General features: G+C 43.1%; 1 protein-coding gene across 2 annotated transcripts in view; it reads right to left on the reverse strand.

Annotated features, from left to right (window-relative positions):
- Nucleotides 1-19,803, reverse strand: part of ALG5 (ALG5 dolichyl-phosphate beta-glucosyltransferase) — a 48,274-nt gene that overhangs the window by 14,714 nt on the left and 13,757 nt on the right. For both annotated transcript variants that reach the window (XM_074959869.1, XM_074959860.1), the window contains 4 exons: nt 18,408-18,500; nt 15,875-15,988; nt 12,815-12,874; nt 7,999-8,150 (listed from right to left, as the gene is read on the reverse strand). In XM_074959869.1, the coding sequence (XP_074815970.1) occupies nt 7,999-8,150; nt 12,815-12,874; nt 15,875-15,988; nt 18,408-18,500 (419 nt within the window). The remainder of the gene's footprint in view (nt 1-7,998; nt 8,151-12,814; nt 12,875-15,874; nt 15,989-18,407; nt 18,501-19,803) is intronic.

Raw genomic sequence — 19,803 nt, forward strand, 5'->3', positions numbered from 1 at the left:
GGAACTTCCCTAATGTGACTAGAATCCAGTATGAGGCAGGATCCATCAAACAACACCTGGAATATTTGATTCCTTCCTGCAGGGAAAGGAATCCAAGATGCAAGGAACTTTTAAGAGATCCCTTTGGGTCAGAAAAGGACAGTATTTCTGACTTAAAATTTACTATCTGCCAGTGTAGCCATCTGATTGGCTAAACTTCCTTCAGTAGTTTATGGTTTAAAAAAAAGAAAAACAAAAGAAAAAACAGATCATCTTTCAGGTTAAGATTGTAGTTGTAGAAATAGAAATAACTTCTCTTTAAATCTGGAAACAAGTAATTCCCAACTGTCTCTGTTATGCTTTTAATATAAGCCTTTTAACTTTTTTTTTTTTTTAGTTTAAATTTAAAAAATGTGCCTTATCTATTTCTGAGAAATAGATTAGTGGTTTAATCAGATTCAAAGCCTAAAACAAAGCATATGCTCTTTGTTTGGAGATTGCTCTCATTTCAGATCAATGTCAAAACTTAGCTGTATCGGAAATAAATTTCAAAAACATTTGGTTTGTACTGGTATGTATGCAAAAGACTATCCAAAAGGCAGCTTTAAAAATAATCCCCAAAAAATCTCTCCCCTTTAATTCTAAATAGAATGCATGCATAGTAACTTATAATGCTATGAGACAAATACAATACTCCTTTATATGGCTTTGCATGTCTAGAATACCTTTCGTCTATGGATTTCAAAACACTTTACAAACAATGAAAGGAGTTTAAAAGCACCCCACGCTAGTTTATCTAGGCACTTCTATGGCCCTCATCATGATAGTATCTGAGCACCTAAAGTATTTCAACTCTACCCATGTTTTCCTGTTTATGAGCACCTATACATCAAATTCAGATATACCACATAAGAGTTTGTGCTCTCAGACTGCTGAAAGATTTAATATTAAGGAGAAGGAGATGCTCTGGTCAATAACTGTGAAACAGAAATAGAAAGGTGGAAGTGGTAAGACACAAAGAGATCCAATTCAAGTTAACATTTGGATCTGATTTTCAGGAAGGTTTTTTTTGACATCCCCTCTCCCCTCCCCACCCCCCATGGCATGGGATGAGAAAACAGAAACAAAAGGCTCCATTTAAAAGGTGTTGGTGAAGAAACACTGAAAATACTGTAACCATTCCTTTTTGGTGGCTTGCTAGCTACCTAAAAACAAAAGTTTTAAAACCTTTCACTCCGTCCAGTCTAGCAGCAGGACATCTACACTGTTTACATTGCCACATATGTTGTTAGTGAAAGATATTTGGCTCACAACTGAGAGAGAATGTGCTCTCAACACTCAGTGAGGTATGTTAACAGGCTGCTGAGAGAGACAAAAATAAAATCTAGCTATCTCTTGGATAACTGCTTCTCTCTTTTCAGGAGCAGCACTGACAGGGTCCAGTGCTCCAAAGAAGACGCGGCACTCTCTCCTGCTGCCCTGCTAATTCAGCACTTGCTCTCTCTAGCATGCACAAAAGGCTGCTTCTCCCTTTATCTGAGGGGAGGAATTCCTGGGGCCTTGCCTGAAGGAGCAGCTGGCCTCCTCCATATATGCAAGAAGCTCAGCATGGAGTCACTTTGAACTACAAAACTGGATGTTGGTTCAGTAGTTTCTCCCCAGCCTTCACTCCTCTCAGGACTTTCTCAGCAGTTCACCTTTTTGTGTTTGATGTGACAGAAATTCAAGTTATAGTTAGAGGGGCACTTTGCAGAGTTACAGTTGGGTTGGTACGAATTGCATTAGAAATCTCAAATGTCAAAGGATTTATAAAGTATTCCGCTGTGATAGCTCACTACAGACACCAACTCAGAATACAGGTCAATAATAATGAAGTGAAGACTTCCATTTTTTTTTTTTTTAAAAAAAAGCTAAAAATTTTGAATAGTGTTAAATGCTGAACGCTAACTTTTTGGAGTGAAGATTGTTCTGCTTTAAGAAGTTAGCTTTGGGCATGACATATCTCTTGATTTACTGAAGCTAAAATGTGCAACAAAGCTCCAAAAATATGGGACAAAAAATTATTCATGCAAGAAACCTAAGATTATGTTGGTTTTTTCCTTTAGTCCAAGTTACTTTCTAGAACTTTAGTTGTGATTATTTTTGATGTAAAATAATTTTCAACTCTAAATGAGAAGTCATGTTTGTGTGATGTGTAGGTAAACTGAGGAGTGAAATGAAGGGCATTTGAGAGGCACAAGAGTGATTGTGCAATGTCAGGACGCAGTCCTGCCAGATGCTGTACATCCTCCTCCTGATGTCCCTGGGAGTTGGGTTAGTGCACGGGTGCTGGCCTGTGATATATAGGAAGTTGGACTAGATGATCTGGTGGTTTTAGCCTTAATTTCTCTGACTTTGACTATGACCTTGCAGGATTAGCCGCTTAATGCTTTTAGAATATTGGGGGGGGGGGGGGGGGAGTTAAAAACTGAGGAAAAACTTGAAAGTGTAAAAGATTTATTGTGTACCTGTCGTGTACGTTTTTCCAGACAAATCACTACAACACCGTTGTTAGTTCAGGTCTTTGATAACAAAATATCTATAAAATATTATTTACCAAAAAGACATGGGATAAATACACCATTTCCTAATTTTTAGCCTACTTAACTATTCATCTGATAGGCTAGAGCATTCTGTGAAAGAAGGGCAGAGTAGGTATTTTTTTAAATCAATACGCAAAGCTGCAGTGAATGTTCAGGCTGGGACAACCTGACAAGAGAAAGGAAGTTCTAAGGGCAGACTGAGCCAACTTTAGTTTTATTCTCTCAAAGTGAGAGCTAAGGGCAAAATCCTGGATCCGAGTTACACAGGAGAAAAGGACATATTAGTCCCGTCCCTCCTATGTAACTCAGCTCTACACTGTGCCAAATGATCCTGAATCCAGTCAGCCCAGCAGAGAGGGCAGGGGAGGATTCTGCAGAAGTAAAGTGCTTAAAGCTGAGTTGAGCTGATGAAGGGTGGGTAGGGAGGCCAGTGTCAGTGTCTTCAGACAGGTATGCCCCTGAAATAGGATCTTATTTGTTGGCTTTTCTATAGCACCCTGCTGCCCCTCCTCCCCCCAATCGCTATAGTATCGGAGCACTTTCCTAATTCAAAAGGGTGTCATGAGGATAAATTCATTAATACTAGGGAGGTACTTTCCTCATTTTACTGATGGGGAAATAGGGCACACAGAAATTAAGTAACTTGGCCACATCTTGCAGGAAACCCATAGCAGAGACGGTAATACAGTGCAGATCCCAGAGTCCCTGTGCAGCATAAAGACTATCCTTCCTCTCCGACAGCAGCTTCTCTCCAGTCCCCAGTGGACAATCTCAGAATGAGATCATCAGCCAGAAGTGGTATATGAATCCATTAAGGATTCCCTGCTGCTCTGAGCCAGAGTGAACATACCCCTCCCGCACTTGCAGGGACCTTGTGGAGGCACCATGAAGACAAACTGTCTCACTAATATTGACGAGAGGCCTGCTGGGATGGAATCACTGTCTTTGTTGGGCAGCAGCAGGAAGAAGCTGGGTTTCTCCCTGTCCCCCACCTTATTTCCACTCACTCTCAGGAGATGTGTACAGCCTCCTTGGTACACAGCCAGATTGGCTGCTCAGCTCCCACCAAGTTACACATGGCAAATGCATCAGGGCCCAGATTTATCCAAAGGGAGTCTGAGTTATTGGATTGTCAGAGTCTCACAGTTTTGTGCAGAAATTGTTTTATTTAATAATTAATGCTGTTTCTAAAGGGTGAATTATGCTTCCAAACAGCTAAATAGGGCAAATCTATTAATAAAACATGCAATGACTGGATGCAAATATACACAGTGAAACTAGAAGAGAAATTTGTTGAAAGCTACATTAGATATCAAAGTAAAAAAACTAATTATTCTTGTTTTAGACAAATTTGCCATTTTGGAATATTTGCAGAGAATCATGTAAAAATATAAATGCTCAAATAAACTGGTTAGTCTCTAAGGTGCCACAAGTACTCCTTTTCTTTTTACGAATACAGACTAACACGGCTGTTACTCTGAAACATGTAAAAATATAAGCATTCTTGATAAGGGATTCCAAGTTTTATAAACATCAGAAAGCCTTAAGGGTATTGCTTTATGGTAATTTACAGAGTAAGCTACAGCATAAGGCTAACTTCACAGCAGTACCTCTGACTAAAGCAGGTTAGGACACCATATTGAAAAGGTCACCTGTTCCTGAAAATTTGGTATCTATTACAGTTACACACATCACCCAAAATTCCTATTTAAGTGAAGTCATATTTCTCTAGTCCCCCCCGAGTTTATTCTGCATATTTGACTGTATGGAGTGTATAGTCATTTTCACTTTCTCACTCTCATTTCTCTCTTGCTGAAGAGTCCCTTAAACAGTCAGAGGAGCCGCAAAATCCTCATATGTTTTTAAAAGGAATTTATATTATTTACTACATACTATTTAGAGGGTATCAGCAACTGGAGTTACTTGAAACTGATGAATTTCAAACAAAGAAGATTGATCGTTTTCCCTTTAAGGACCCCTTTATTTTCTTTGAAAAAGCCAGAGAGCAACTATACTCATTGGTTTCCTCCTGCTTGCAGCACAGCTGTTGTGTCAGCCTCCTGAAGTAATAGATACTCCTTGTAGTTAAAGAGACTGTCAGAAAATAATATATTTTGAGGGAGTACACTTTAGGGCTGTGCTTATCATGGAAATGTCCTTAACATTAATGCAAAGGAATTAATAGAAATACGTCTATAAAATTTAATTACTTTTTTTCCTTAGGAACAGATGAGCAGTCTTATGCTTTAAGATTAGGGGTAGTAGTCTTATGCTTTAAGATTACGGGTAGTAGTCTTGGCTCTGCTACAGTATTCCTTTGTGACCTTGGACAAATCACTCGCCTAGAAACTGATTTTCAGAGGTACTGAGCACCACAATTCCAATTTAATAGCAGTTGTGGGAGCTCTGTACCTCTGCAAACTGGGTCCTTAAGTTCTGCACTTTCATATCCTCATCTTTAAGAAATGAGGAGACCTCATAGCTTGCTTTCAAAGTTCTTGCAGTGTGTATTTCCTCTCTAACTCAATGTCAGATTTTTCACGTCCCTGATCCCTGAAGCACCTCCCCTACCCCAGCCATTTTTGTATCTCCATCCTAGAAGCAACATGGCTTGGCAACAACTGCTGAAGATCAACCTAAAACTAAACTTACAGGCTTTTGATTAGCACGATTGGACAAAAGTTCTCAGCATGTGCATGGATGTTGTACTCTATTCTTGTGAGCAGGCAGGTTAATGAGACACAAAAAATTTCTTTCTACGAGAGGTTTTCCTAGATGAAGACAGTTTGAAAAGACTAGATTATACTCAAACCTGGGCCTGTCAACCATGACAGTGCCCATTTAGCAAGAGAGGTAGTGCAAAAAGTCTACAGAAACTATGACACTTACTGTGGAAACAGCATTTCAGTCTCATGGGCATGTCTACACTGCAATAAAATACTTGCAGCTGGCCCATGTCACCTGACTCAGGCTTGCAGCGCTTGGGCTGCAAGGCTATAAAATTGCAGAGTAGATGTTCGGGCTTGGGCAGGAGCCTTGGCTCTGGGACCCTCCCGCATCACATGACCTCAGGGCCCGGGCTCCAGCCTGAGCCTGAATGTCTACACTGCAATTTTCTAGCCCCGCAGCCTGAGCTCTGCGAGCCTCAGCCTGCTAACACATGCCAGTTGTGGGTGTTTTATCAGAGTGTAGACATACCCATCATAGCTGTCCTCACAAAGCTACTCTAATAATGGACATTCCATCACCCTTTCCAATGCTAAGTTACAACGAAAGACAGCTCTAAAACAATTCAAATTGTATTAATGGTTTTTACTGCCCTTCTTCAGACTAATGAGAGCCATTTTACTGCCCACTTTTATGAAACAGAACAGCATGGACAGAGTACATCAGAAACTTCCTTTACATATTAGGCTTCTTCTAATGACACTTGGTGGTGTACTTTTCAGGTACTCATTCGGTAATGATTTGAGGGAGGGTTGGTTGGTTGGTTGACGAGTAAGGAGTTGTAAAATTGTACTAGAGAGCAACACAGGCTGATGAAGTTTCTAACTATCAGATATCTCTCATCATATCACATGCCAGAGTAAGGATAGACTGCAGGGTTCCAGACATCACCATCCATCGAGAGTCTCATCAGTGTAGCCCAAGAGCCTTCTTGTATCTTTATCACAGACACTCCGTTTAAATATTAAAACTTAGCTAACACATCTCTCCCCTCTTGCATACTGTATGCCTCAAGTATTGAGGAAGAGAAATTCTGCATCACTGCATTATTCAACTGATTTTGGGGTACAGTTTACGTGAAAGATGCTAAATTAAATAAAATTGTGTTTTCTACATGCATTTTGGACACAAGACGATCAATTTGTAAGCACCACAGGATAATAAAGTTATAAGGAACTGACTGCATGGATCTGTCAACAACAAATCATGCCAAAACAATCTAATTTCCTTCTTTGTCAGGGTTACTGCCCTAGTGGGGGGGTGGGGGGGCAGTGAATATGATGTATCTTGATTTTAGTAAGGGGTTTGACACAGTCCTCCGTGACATTCTCATAAGCAAACCAGGGAAATGTGCTCTAAATGAAAATATAAGGTGGGCACACAATTGGGTGAAAGACTGTGCTCAGAGTAGTTATCAATGGTTTGCTTTTAGACTGGAAAGGGGTCTCTACTGGGGACCCACAGTGGTCAGTCCTGGGTCAAATATTATTCAATACTTTTATTAATGACTTTGCTAATGGAATGGAGAGTGTGCTTTTAAAATATGCAGATGACACCACGCTGGGAGGGGTTGTAAGTACTTACAAGTACAGGATTACAAGTCAAAATGACCGTGACAAATTGGAGAATTGGTTTGAAATCCACAGGATAAAATTCAATAAAAATGAGTGCAAAGTACTAGATTTAGGAAGGAAAAATTAAAAGCATAATCACAAAATGGGAAATACACTGAGTAGGGCGTAGTACCACTGAAAAGGATATGGGGGTTATTGTGGATCACAGATTGAGTACGAGTCAATGTGATGCAGCTGGGAAAAAGGCTAATATCATTCGGGAGAGCATTAATAGGAGTAACATATGTAAGACACGGGAGGAAATTGTCCCACTCTACTCTGTGCTGGTGAAGCCTCAGCTGGAGTAGCGTGTCCAATTCTGGGTGCCACACTTTAGGAAAGATGTGGACAAATTGGTGAGAGTTCAGAGAACAACAAAACTGATAAAAGGTTTAGAAAACCTGATCTATGAGAAAAAACTGGGCATGTTTAATTTTGAGAAAAGGAGACTCAGGTGGGACCTGATAACAGTCCTCAAATATGTTGAGGGACTGTTATAAAGAGGACTGTGGTCAGTTGTTCTCCATGTCCCCTGAAGGTAGGACAAGAAGTAATGGGCTTAATTTCAAGCAAGGGAGAGTAAGGTTAGATATTTGGAATTTTTTTTTCTAACTATAGGGGTAATTAAGCTCTGGAATAGGCTTCCAAGGAAGGCTGTGGAATCCCCAATCATTGGAGGTTTTTAAGAACTGGTTAGAGGAACACCTGTCAGGGATGGTCCAGATTTACTTGGTTCTGCCTCAGCACATGGGCTGGACTTGACAATTTCTTGAGATTCCTTCCAGTCCTACATTTCTATGAAGGGTAATGGAGTTAACAGAAATACATCCAAATATCCAACTATATCCTATAATGTAGTTCTTAATATAAAATTCATTGCTTTACAAACATGTAATAGTTTAAAACAATAAGAAATGTGAAATGCAATACAAAAAACAAGTACTAAAACTGATTAAAATGGATTGAACAGCTGTTTTTATACATGCACAAATTGTTTATTGCAGTTTCCATGTAGGAGTTACATTTTCACAACCTCAATCAACTGCTATAAAAATTAAAAATAGAAAAATTAATTGAAGCTAAATGAAAGAACTTACCAGCGTTCTATATGAAGAGCTGAGAAAGTCCGTGAGGCCGCTTCTCTGGTTAACAGTTTAAACCCACATTGTGTGTCCCTAATTTCCTTGACACAGAGGAACCATACTAGGAAGTGGAACCCATACATGAGAAGCGTTCGGAAGTAAGAGCGCTGTGAACAAAAGCCAAGAAATTAGATTTTTTTTTTTATATGACAAAAGAAACATCTGAACTGATCTGAACAGAGGATGAAAATTCCACTTCATGACAATTTTGAGGTTAGAAATGAGTGTTTGTTCCACCTAGGAACAAAAACAGAATTGTGGTGGAGGAGAGGTGTGTCAGACAGTCAAACCTAGGATCTCCCCTGGGATGTGGGAGACCCAGCTCTAAGTCCATGCTCTGCCTGATTCAGAACAGTTTTTCATCCCAGATCACGCCAAATCAGGCAGAGCAAGGACTTGAATCTGGGTGTCCCAAATCCCAGGCCAATACCCTAAACACCCATCTGTAGGGTCTCCCTCCTCTGCCACCCCAAAACAAAAGTTTTGTGGAAACTAATGTTTCATAAAAAGCTGAAACATTTTGCAGAGACATCATATTTTGCTGAAATTTCATTTAGGCAAAAGTATTTCAGCCAGGTCTACATTTGAATCATTTTAGACTCCAAATGTAACTTTACAATAATGGTGTATGTTACAGTACAGAATGGGATTCTTATTGCAACTATGTATTTTAAAGTTTTGTTTCCATGACTCAAATTTAAACAAATACACATACAGAATTTGGTATAGATCATATAAGTAGAACTACATAGACATACTAGGACATAATGTTGTACTCACATTATGATTTTTGTTTTGAACATCCAAAACCGATTTTAAAAATGTAAACAAGTTTACTTAAGGTGTAAAAAAGATCCCAACCACTATTTTAATATGCAAATTAAAAGTAGCTTTATGTCAGGCCTTAAAAGAACAATAATCCCTCCCCCCACCTAAACAGTATCCTTTTATTTGCTCACTGCTGGATTTTTTTCATTCAAGATCAGTTCAGCATAAGCTAGTACTGCTTTAAGGATACATAAAGCAATGCAAGTTACAGGAAGATGTATGCCTATGTACACTGCATATATGGTGGACTGAGCAACAGTTCTCCTGTGTAGCCAGTCATGAATGATATATAACAAACATCTAATACAGAAGAAGCCAACAATTGTCAGTATTGACTGATCTTGTAATTTAGTTTATGCAAATACTCTAATGTTTCCAGTAGATTTTTCTCCCATTTTGCTTTAGCTAGAACTTTTGTTTATTAGCAATTCTTAACCACGAAGACCAAATCGTGGTCCTAACCACAGACCCTCCCAGCTGCATGGTGAAGCCTGGTTCCACAGCTCTTGTTGTCTCTGAATCCAGAGAGGATTTCCCCAGAGGCTGCTCATCCCATTCCTCCTGTGATTCTATCTCTGACTGCCATATATGGAAGCAGGGACACTTGGCAGCAGTGTCTTCCCAATGCTACTGTGGAAAAGGCAGCATCATTGCTAGCTAAGTGACACCGAGGGAGAGCGAATGGGCTGCATGATTCAAAGAGCTGACAGATGAGGGGAGGAGGAGAGCCTGATCAGCTGAAGATTTCCTCACCACACTAACAGAGATGTAGGGGAAGGAAAGGTACCCGCCTGCAAATTTTCCCTTAGAAAGGCCCATTCCAGTTCTTCTCCTCTATCTCCTGGCAGAAATCTTGTGAGGGAAAGAGGGAGCTGGATGCACTTGAAGGGATTTCATTTGTATATGATCCCTCAGCAGCTTATCACATGACCACAGAATCAGAGAGCCCCTCCACTCTCTATATCAGCGGTCCTCCAATTTTTCACATCACCCCCCTCCCCTTGCTCTGTCTGCATCCCCAACCTCCCGAGAGCCGGGGCTGGGAGCGGGGCTGTGGCTCTGGGGTGCAGATACGAATAAGGGGGGAGGGAGGGTTGATGCGGGGCCGCAGCTGCAGGCAGGTCTGGGGCCGGGAGTGGAGCTGTGGCCAGGGACCGAGGCTGGGGGCAGGGCTGGGGCCAGGCTGGGAGTGGAGCTGTGGCAGAAGCCAGCGGCTAGGGCACGGCCGGGTGCGGCACCGCACCCGGGAACTAGGGCCACAGCTGAGGGCAGGGCAGGGCAGGGCAGAGCTGGGGGTGGAGTGGGTCTGGGTGGTATCCTCTCCCTCCCCCTGGTGGGGGCTGGCCCAGGCCCTGCTATGCCCCCCACCCCCGCCCCCATGCCCCACAGTTTGAGAACCACTGCTCTAGATGCATCAGGCCCAACCATCCCCAGGATTAGTTGGTCTGGTGCACAGCCAGCATACGTAGACAGTAACCGTCTTCTGTACCCATTCATGTTGTGAACACAGGGTCCAGGATTTAGTCCCATTACTGAGAGAGCTTTGGGGTTTCTTCTTAACTATGATGCAAACTTTCTACTCCCTAATGCCTACAGGAACTTTACCTGTGCATTGATAGGAGAATAGATCCCTAACACTATTAGATAATCCAGAGGGAAAAGCAGTGCTTAATTTGTGCCAGGGCGGAGTCCCCAGCACCTCTAGGTTTGGCAGTTCAAAGCCCTGACACCTCTGGGCTTGCTGCATGAGTTATGAATGTAAAAAAATTGCTTGAGCCCTGGCAGCTCTTTCATTACAAATTAAGCACTGGGGAAAAGTAGAATACATACCAGGATTTGAACTCCCTGCTATCTCCTCCTGGACTTTTGCAGCTATTTCAGTATTTTGTATACATTTTAGAATGATTTTAACTATCACACGCTAGTGCAGGGGTCTCAAACTCAAATGACGACGAGGGCCACATGAGGACTAGTACATTGGCCAGAGGGCTGCACCACTGACCACCCCCTCCACCCGCTGCCCCGTCCCCGTCCCCACTCTACCCCTTCCATGAGGCCCTGCCCCTACCCCGCCTCTTCCCTGCCCCCATTCGGGGTGCAAGAGGGGTGCGGGGTGCAACAGGGGGCTCAGGGCAGGGGGTTCGGCTGCAGGAAGGGTTCGGGGGGCAGGTCCGGCCCATCGCACCCTGAGTATGAGGCTCCCTGCCTGCCCTACCCCCGCGCCACTCCAGGAAGCGGCTGGAACCTGGGCGGGGGGGGGGGGGGGGGGTGCACAGGGGTCTGTGTGTTGCCCTGGCTGCTCCTCTAGGTTCCTCCCCTGAAGCTCCCACTGGCTGCGGTTTCCTGTTCCCGGCCAATGGGAGCTTCAGGGGAGGTACCTGGAGGAGCGGCCAGGGCAACACACAGATCCTTGTGCCCCTGCCCCCCACCCCAGGTTCCGGCCACTTCCCGGAGCGGCGCGGGGGCAGGGCGGGCAGGCAGGGAGCCTGCCCTGCCCCTAGTGCGCACAGGGCCGGAACTGCTCTAAGTAAACGCTGGGGGCAGGGCGGGGAGCTGGCGGGCCGCAGAAAATAACCCCGCGGGCCGCGTGTTTGAGACCCCTGTGCTAGTGTAAACATAACTTGTTCTAGAGAAAATCCAGCACTAGGAGTTCATCTAATGATGTTACAGAAATTAGTCCAGCAATGTGTTTGTTGCAATATAAGTGCAATGTCTGTGCTATGTCAACTACTGTCTGCCAAAACATCAGTAAAACAGATGTAAGATGAGATTGTGTGCTGATGCAAGTTTGTTGCATAACGATCACATACTAAGTTGTTCTGTCCAGTGTGTATTCAATACTTTATTCTCCTGCCATTTTCCTGTTCATACTGAAATTCTGCTTTCATACGGGTTACCGATATTTCCACAAAACAAACCTAGTAGTCTTCTCTCAAGGATCTTTTCAGAGGCTCTTTGCCTGGAACTCATTCAAGACTAAACACAATGCTCATTTCCTCAGTATGCATACTCCACCAGAAGAAGCAACATTCACTTGTTGTCATTTGTAGCAATTTTGGAAATGTGCAAGCATGAGACCCATGAGGCAGTCTTGGCCTCTCCAATTTTAATCTGAGAGTCTTCCAGGGCATAACTATCGCAAGGAGCTTTAGGAAGGAACGTGCATTGCAAGTGATTCTCAATTAAAGGAGGGAAAAGAAATGCAAGTTTTCCAAATTAGCTGAGTTTGCTGGAAGTTCTGAATTCCAAATCTACACTTGCTGGGGCAAGTCTGGGTGGCGGTGAGGTCTTCCCCTTCAATCATTAACATGAAATGAATTTTCATAATGTTGATTGCAAGAGAACTGTGATACCCTTTCAAACATTTTATTACTACTTACAACAAAACATTACAACAAAACTTTTACCACTCTCAGGTTTTAAGAGTTGAAGAGTGACAAATTGTTGGACTGAAAGTAAAGTCAGCTGTCAGTTGCTTCTCCCTGTCATCCCAGTACTTGAAGAGCCTGCGCATGTGTGTGAAGAGACTGTTCCGGCCCATGAGCTGCAGAGCCACTGTAGAACCACAGAGCTTCCAAAGCATCTGCCTAAAGCTCTCTACACAATGATTACAGTAGATGCCCTTTTTGGTTTCATGTTGGACAAACTTGCGCACACATGCTGTCGGTTGCGTTTGGGACCAAAAGTCCCATCCTCTGCTGGAGCAACTGATTTAAATCCTTGTTATCTGAAATCTAGCTCACACTTCCTGCTGGTGGTGTCTGAACTCTGGGAACAGAGAGCTTTTAGTCATGTTGGACTATTGCTAGGCTTATGGCAACAGCCTTCCCCACTATCAGCCTCCATTCATTTTGTGTGTCTTGATTTAATTTAAAAACTGGAATGTTAATGAAAAAAACAGCAGTTCGAGGAGACTAGTTTATACGAGGAAAGAGAAACTTACCTGTGTTATTGAGTCCTGCTCCAAATGGGCTCGAGAACCACAGGCAATAGCCATCTGGTCCTGCAGAGGAACACACACACAAGAATTGGAAGCTAACTACAACACCACTAGTGTTTTCTGATTCACTGGCTTCTTCTATTCATGTTTTTATGTGAAACCTTAAAGCATTATGATGGCCTAATCTTGTCCACTGAATTTGTCAAAGCAATAGAAATTTCTGCTTTTGGCGAGTTACACAAATCTTATTGTTTGAATGTGTAGATATAATAAAGCCTTTCTACATTTTATGGATTGTCTAAAGCTCATTACATTTTGTATATGACAGGTTCAGATTGCTGCATTTTATTCAGGTCTCATTCGGGAGTAAGAGCTTTTCAGACAGAGAATTTATTTCACAGTGCAGATAAAGTATCTAGGTACACTTAATATGTATGGGCATGTTTGGCCTAAGATTTGCAATAGGGAACAGAAGACTTGATTTTGCTGATATTGTAATATTTTATTTGTTTAGGAATGTCATATCTCTCCCCCCATTAAACTGTAAGAGGCACTTCCAATGGCCTGCATTAAAATTAAACTCACATTACTACTTTTGACATGAAAGAATCATTTCTGGACTTTAGGAAAATTCTGAAGAACTAAGGCCTGCTGCCTTTTCAATAGCACACAGATTTAAAAGGTATGTTAATCAATTAGCGCCATCTAGTGGGGTCGGAACTTTATCTCTTCGACCAAATGGTTATTTTAAACATAATTCAGTGACTGCTTCGTAAGAATACCAACGGGGTAGAAATGGGGGAGGAAAAAAGCTAAGTATAGAAGTTACATATTGCTCCCTCCATTTTAGTTACAGGTTCCACATCAACTTGTCTTTAAGCACCATGTTAACTGAAAATAGGTTTCTTAAAGTCAAGCAGATCTAAGTGCCACTGTTACCCTATTCAGGAATACATTGTGATCTGACATGACTTCCAAAATAGTTTTTTTTTCCAGATAAAAACCATTATTTCGTCTTAATAGAGGACACAATCTGAATGAACTGACACCTGCAAATTAAAAGTTAGCCATCCGCTAACAGGAAATAGACCAATTAGAATAAAATAGTCATTCTCAAAATAACGTAGGAGGAAATTAGGTTAAACAACATATCAAATTAATAAGGGTAGAGAAAGCAAATTTTTAAATAAGTAGGCAGCACAGTGAGCTGTGATACTGGAAAGAAAAAAGGGCTAGCAATGCAAAACACATAGATCCCACAAAAGTTTAAACCAGGGGTCGGCAACCTTTCAGAAGTGGAGTGCCAAGTCTTCATTTATTCACTTTAATTTAAGGTTTCGCGTGCCATTAATACATTTTAACGTTTTTTAGAAGGTCTCTGTATAAGTCTATTATATTATATAACTAAGCTATTGTCGTATGTAAAGTAAACAAGGTTTTCAAAATGTTTAAGAAGCTTCATTTAAAATTAAATTAAAATGCTGACATTATGCCACCGGCCCGCTCAGCCCGCTGCCAGCCTGGGGTTCCGTTCACCTAGGCCAGCAGCAGGCTGAGCGGGGCCTGCGGCCGGGACCCCGACTGGCAAGGGGCCGGCAGCCAGAACCCCAGACCAGCAGTGGGCTGAGTGGGACTGGCGGCCGGGACCCCAGACCGGCATTGGGCTGAGCAGCTCAGCCCGCTGCCACTTAAGGGTTCCGTCCGCCAGCTCCTGCCAGCCAGGATCCTGGCTGCTGGCCCCGCTCAGCCAGCTGCCGGTCTGGGATCCTGGCCCTGCCCACATAGAGTGAGTATCTACCATCTCCCTGGTTCTTGCCCATTCTATTCCTCTCTCTCTGCACTGAGCTGAGGGTGGGAGTGCACTGAGCACAGGGCTGGGGATGAAGGATCTGGCTGGGGGCTGGGGTATAGGGTCTGGCCAGGAGTTAGAATGAGGGAGGGGGCTCAGGGTTGGGGCAGGAGGTTTGGGTGTGAAGTGCTTACCAGGGCAGCTCCCATTTGGTGCGAGGGGTGCAGGTGGGAATATGTGTGCGTGCGTGCGCGCGCAGGAGCTCCTGTTTGGTGCTCAGGATGAGGGTGGGAATGTGGGGGGTGCAAGAGTCAGGGCATGGGGCTGTGGATGTGTGAGGGGGGTGCAAGAGTCAGGGCATGGGGTGGGAGGGGCACTGGAGTCAGGGCTGGGGTTGTGGGCGGGGGGGGTGCAGGGGTCAGGGCAGGAGGCTGGGGTGTGTAAGGAGTGCAGGGGTCAGGGCAGAGGGCTAGGGTCGTGGGGGTGCTCCCAGCCCCCTGCCCAGAGCGGCTCACAGCAGGGGGCTGGAGGGGATATGCCCTGATTCCACCCCCCTTCCCCAAGGCCCCGTCCCCACCTCTTCTCCTCCTCCTCCCCGGAGCAGTCAGTACGCTGCAGCTCCACTTCTCCCCCCTCCCTCGCAAGGGCCATCAGCTGATCGGCGGCAGGGAGGGAGAGGAGGAGGGGCAGGAACCCAGCATGCTGGCAGAAGAGAGGGGGGGGCCTTGCCTGCCCTGCAGCAGCCGCCGGCAGGACCAAGCTTCTTCACCCTGCCCCCACACGGAGGGGGTGGGTGGGGGGGGTGGGAGAAGAGTGGGCCGGGGCGGGCAGGATTTTTAATGGCACGCTGCTGCCTGCCGGAATCCTGGCCCGCAGACCGGCTCAGCCCGCTGCCGGCCTGGGTTTGGCAGCAGGCTGAGCGGGGCTGGCGGCTGGGACTCGGCAGGCAGCAGTGTGGCATTAAAAATTGGCACGCGTGCCAGAGGTTCCTGACCCCTGGTTTAAAGACTCAATGCAAGAGATAGCACAAGTGTCAAAATGTGCAAATTAAGGCACCTGATCCTGCAAAAAAAATATGCACATGCTTAACTTGATGCACTATAAGTAGCCCCACTTATGTCAAGTTAAAGTTAAGCATATCTTAAAGATTTATAAGATTGGGACCTAGAATTCATACTCTCAATATGTATGCAAGAAACTTGTTAATAAAGAGAAATACAACTATGAGTCCATAGACAAACTGATCAGCTAAAATGACAGAAGCTCATACTTACTGGCCATGGCTGGAGATTTCTAAGACCGTCTTCAACTTTTTCAATATCTGCAAACTTCGTGGCTCCATCTGCATCAGCCATAAGGATTTTTTCCCCTCGAGAGCTAAAGACACCCTGCAGATGAGACAGCAAGTTAAAACTTGCACCAATACAAATAATTTTCGTCACGATAAACTAGCTTCCAGGCCCCAGGAGTCTAAATTAAGAAAGCAAATCCCTAATACATTAACCTGAATAGAAATCTAGAAAGGAATTAAACTAAACAAACAGGTGAATCTGCAATTTCCTATGTTGACGTTTTGTTGATAAAAAACAAGTGTTCAAGGTTATTAATTTGTATTACAGCAATGCCCCGGTGCCTCAATCACTGATCAGGGCCCCATTGTGTTATATACTGTACAAATAACAAAATGACGGTTCCTGACTCTCAGAGCTTACAATCAAAGTATGTAAGACAAGAGACAAGTGGATACAACAAACAGATGAGGGGAGCAGAAGGAAACAAGGAGGCAATACTGGCCAGCATGATACATAGCTGTCAAAGCACATCAGCTGCCTAACCACTGTACAGTTTTTCCTTGTCACTTGATCCATGTTCCTTGGACAAGGCTTGCAGCATTGGGATAGGGTGTGGGATGCTACCTCCTAATACATCTTCAAGAGCTAAATCTCTAAAATGTATCTGAGAAAGATAAAGTACAACATAACTGCTACATGACACACGTGCAGATGCACAAGGGCATTTGTGCTTGTTGCCACCATACATGCTTAACTCTGTGCAAAGTGCGTTACAGGCTCTTGAAGATACATCCAGAATATCCCCTCACTGTCCTACCCAAGATGTTATTCACTCGAACTCAGAAAGAAACATGGAATCTTCCATTTCAAGTAAAATTAAACAGAGGGTTTAAGTTCTTTTTTTTAAAAATATAAGAGCAGAGATTTCCTGGATTTACTGACCTTTTAATTAATTTCTAAGAGTTTCAAACCAACCAAAGGTTGATGCTCAACCTTTCCAGATTTCTGTAACCCTTTCAGGAGCCCTGCCCACCACTTACCCAGGGCTGAAGCATATAACTTGGCTTTGTGGGGCCCCCTGTGGTGTGGGACCCCAGGCAATTGCCCTGCTTGCCACTCCATAATGCCTGCCCTCTACTTGTGACCCCCCTCCCACCCTCCAACCCGAGAAACAGATCTAGATGAGTTGACATACCCCCGGAAGACCTCTGCATACCCCTGGTTGAAAACCACTGGTGTGGAGAAAGTGAATAAGGAAATGTTATTTACTCCTTCACGTAACACAAGAACTAGGGGTAACCCAATGAAATTAATAGGCAGCAAGTATAAAACAAACAAAAGGAAGTACTTCTGCACACAACACACAGTCAACCTGTGGAATTCGTTGCCAGAGAATGTTGTGAAGGCTAAAACTATACCAGGGTTAAAACAAAACAAAACTAGATAAGTTCATGGAGGATAAGTCCATCAATGGCTATTAGCCAGAATGGTCAGGGATGCAACCCCATGCTCTGAGTGTCCCTAGCCTCTAACTGCCAGAAGCTGGGAGTAAATGACAGGGGATGGATCTCTCGATGATTGCTGTTCTGTTCATTCCCTCTGAAGCACCTGGCATTGGCCACTGTTGGAAGACAGGATACTGGGCTAGATGGACCATTGGTCTGACCCACTATGGCCATTCTTACGTTCACCATATAAAAACCTTAAGACAGACAGACAAGTTATAGATGTAGCTTTAGCATAATCTTTGAAAAAAATAAATGCATGAAGAAAGACTCCAGAAATAATAAATGAAGCATACTGACAACATGAGAGAAAAGTTTTATTTTTACTCTTTATAGTCACCTATTATCCGAATTCATGGTTCACAACCCAAGACTGATGCAGTCCTTTTAAGTCAAAAAAATAAAGTGCAATGAAGTATCATTCACTCACTCTAAACAATTACATAATCACACATGCTAATATATTTTCTCTTGTGAAGAGAAATATCTATTTGTAAGTTAATATACGAATTACACACATTATGCCTCATCAAAATCAAGCCCAGCTGACTTTAGTGGAACTACAGACATTTAAGCAAAGCTTTGCAGGACCTGGGCCTTAGTTCCTCATTCAATTTCTAAATATCAAAGCTATAATCTGGAGAGGAATGTTTGTATTTACTTATCTTATTACCAGAGCTTGCTTTTCATCTTATAACACGTTTTTTGTTTTGGTTTTTTTTGCATTGAAGAGCTATTTCTAAATTAACTAATGGATGTAGTTTGGCTTTAATTTAAATTCTCATACAAAAAAATTCTTCAGTGTGTTAACTCAATGTGTTATCAAATCCTTGCAATGAGTTTATATTTTGTACATTTTTGCCTTGAAGATTTATGGAAGTATTTGATATTTTTCAAAATGGTTTTATTAATCTAAAGTCTTTAAATTAAATTAAATCCACACAAGGTCTGCTTATTTGGCAAGACTAGAATTAGTTCAAAACAGAGAAAGAACTGAAAGTATTCATTACCATTTTGACAGCTCCACCTTTCCCCCGATTTTTTATCAATGTTAGGACTCGTACTTTGTCACTTCCATATTTCTTGCAGTACTTCATTGCAACCTGTAAGACATATGAAAGTCAGAACAAAACTGGAACCTCAAATGAAAGATAGAGATCTTATTCTTCCATCCCTTTTTCTTCAATAGCACTGTTACCACTTCAATCTGCATAAAATGGAAATATATTGTCCAGTGCAGAGTTGAAGTCTGTTTAGGAAAATAAAAAAAGAGTAAGAACATGAATAGCCACAAAACTGAAGAAGCAAGAAGGATAAAACCAGGTAGTGGTCAGAAAGGTTAGCTATGGCTGTCCTAAGCCCCTTCACCCCACCCGCCAAAGTTAAAGCTAGAAAACCATACAACACGTATTTATACCAGTGCACAAAACTAGTCTATGAAAAACATGCTTTCATTACTATTACCTGGTTCCCATTTGTTTCACTGCTATGTCTGCTTTTAAATTAAAACTGCAAGTGCTTTGAGACATGAATTGCTCTTATATAGTGCTTTTCATCATATTTTTCTTCTAGCATAATGAGGCCCTAAGAGACTACAGTATCACAAATATTTAATAAAGCTGAGCATCAGCTTAAAGCAATTTCAATGTTCGAGTAGTTGGGCATGAGAGTGGAGAACACCTATGTCTTAGAAGGCTGAGACGTGTTCATCACTGTGTAAGACAGACAATGGCTACTACTTTGAGGGCTTTTCAATCTTTATACAATACAGTAACTCCTCGCTTAACGTTGTAGTTATGTTTCTGAAAAATGCGACTTTAAGCGAAATGATGTTAAGCGAATCCAAATTCCCCATAAGAATTAATGTAAATAGGGGGGGTTAGGTTCCAGGGACATTTTTTTCTATACACACACACACACAAAGTTTTAAACAAACAATTTAATACTGGTACACAGCGATGATGATTGTGAAGCTTGGTTGAGGTGGTGAAGTCAGAGGGTGGGATATTTCCCAGGGGATGCCTTACTGCTAAGTGATGAACTAGCAATTGGCTGAGCCCTCGAGGGTTAACTCATTGTTGTTAATGTAGCATCACACTCTACAAGGCAGCACGAATGGAGGGAGGGGAGACAGCATGGCAGACAGAGAGACACACCCTGTGTGTGTGTGAGAGAGAGATGAGCATTGCTCCTTTAAGTACGCTGACCCCATTCCAAGTACATTTCCTTTTAAAGTTAATCAGCAAGCTGAGACAGCAGCTGCTGCCAGGAAGCTCCCTCCGTCCTGAGCCCAGTCGTGTGTCCCCCCTGCTCTATGGAAGATGGGGTAAGCGGGCTGCAGGAGCAGGGGGGAGGGGGACACCCTGACATTAGCCCCCTTCTTCCCCCCTGCACAGCAAGCAGGAG

The sequence above is a fragment of the Natator depressus genome, chromosome 1, assembly GCF_965152275.1.
Source record: "Natator depressus isolate rNatDep1 chromosome 1, rNatDep2.hap1, whole genome shotgun sequence".
Classification (NCBI taxonomy): Eukaryota; Metazoa; Chordata; order Testudines; family Cheloniidae; genus Natator; species Natator depressus.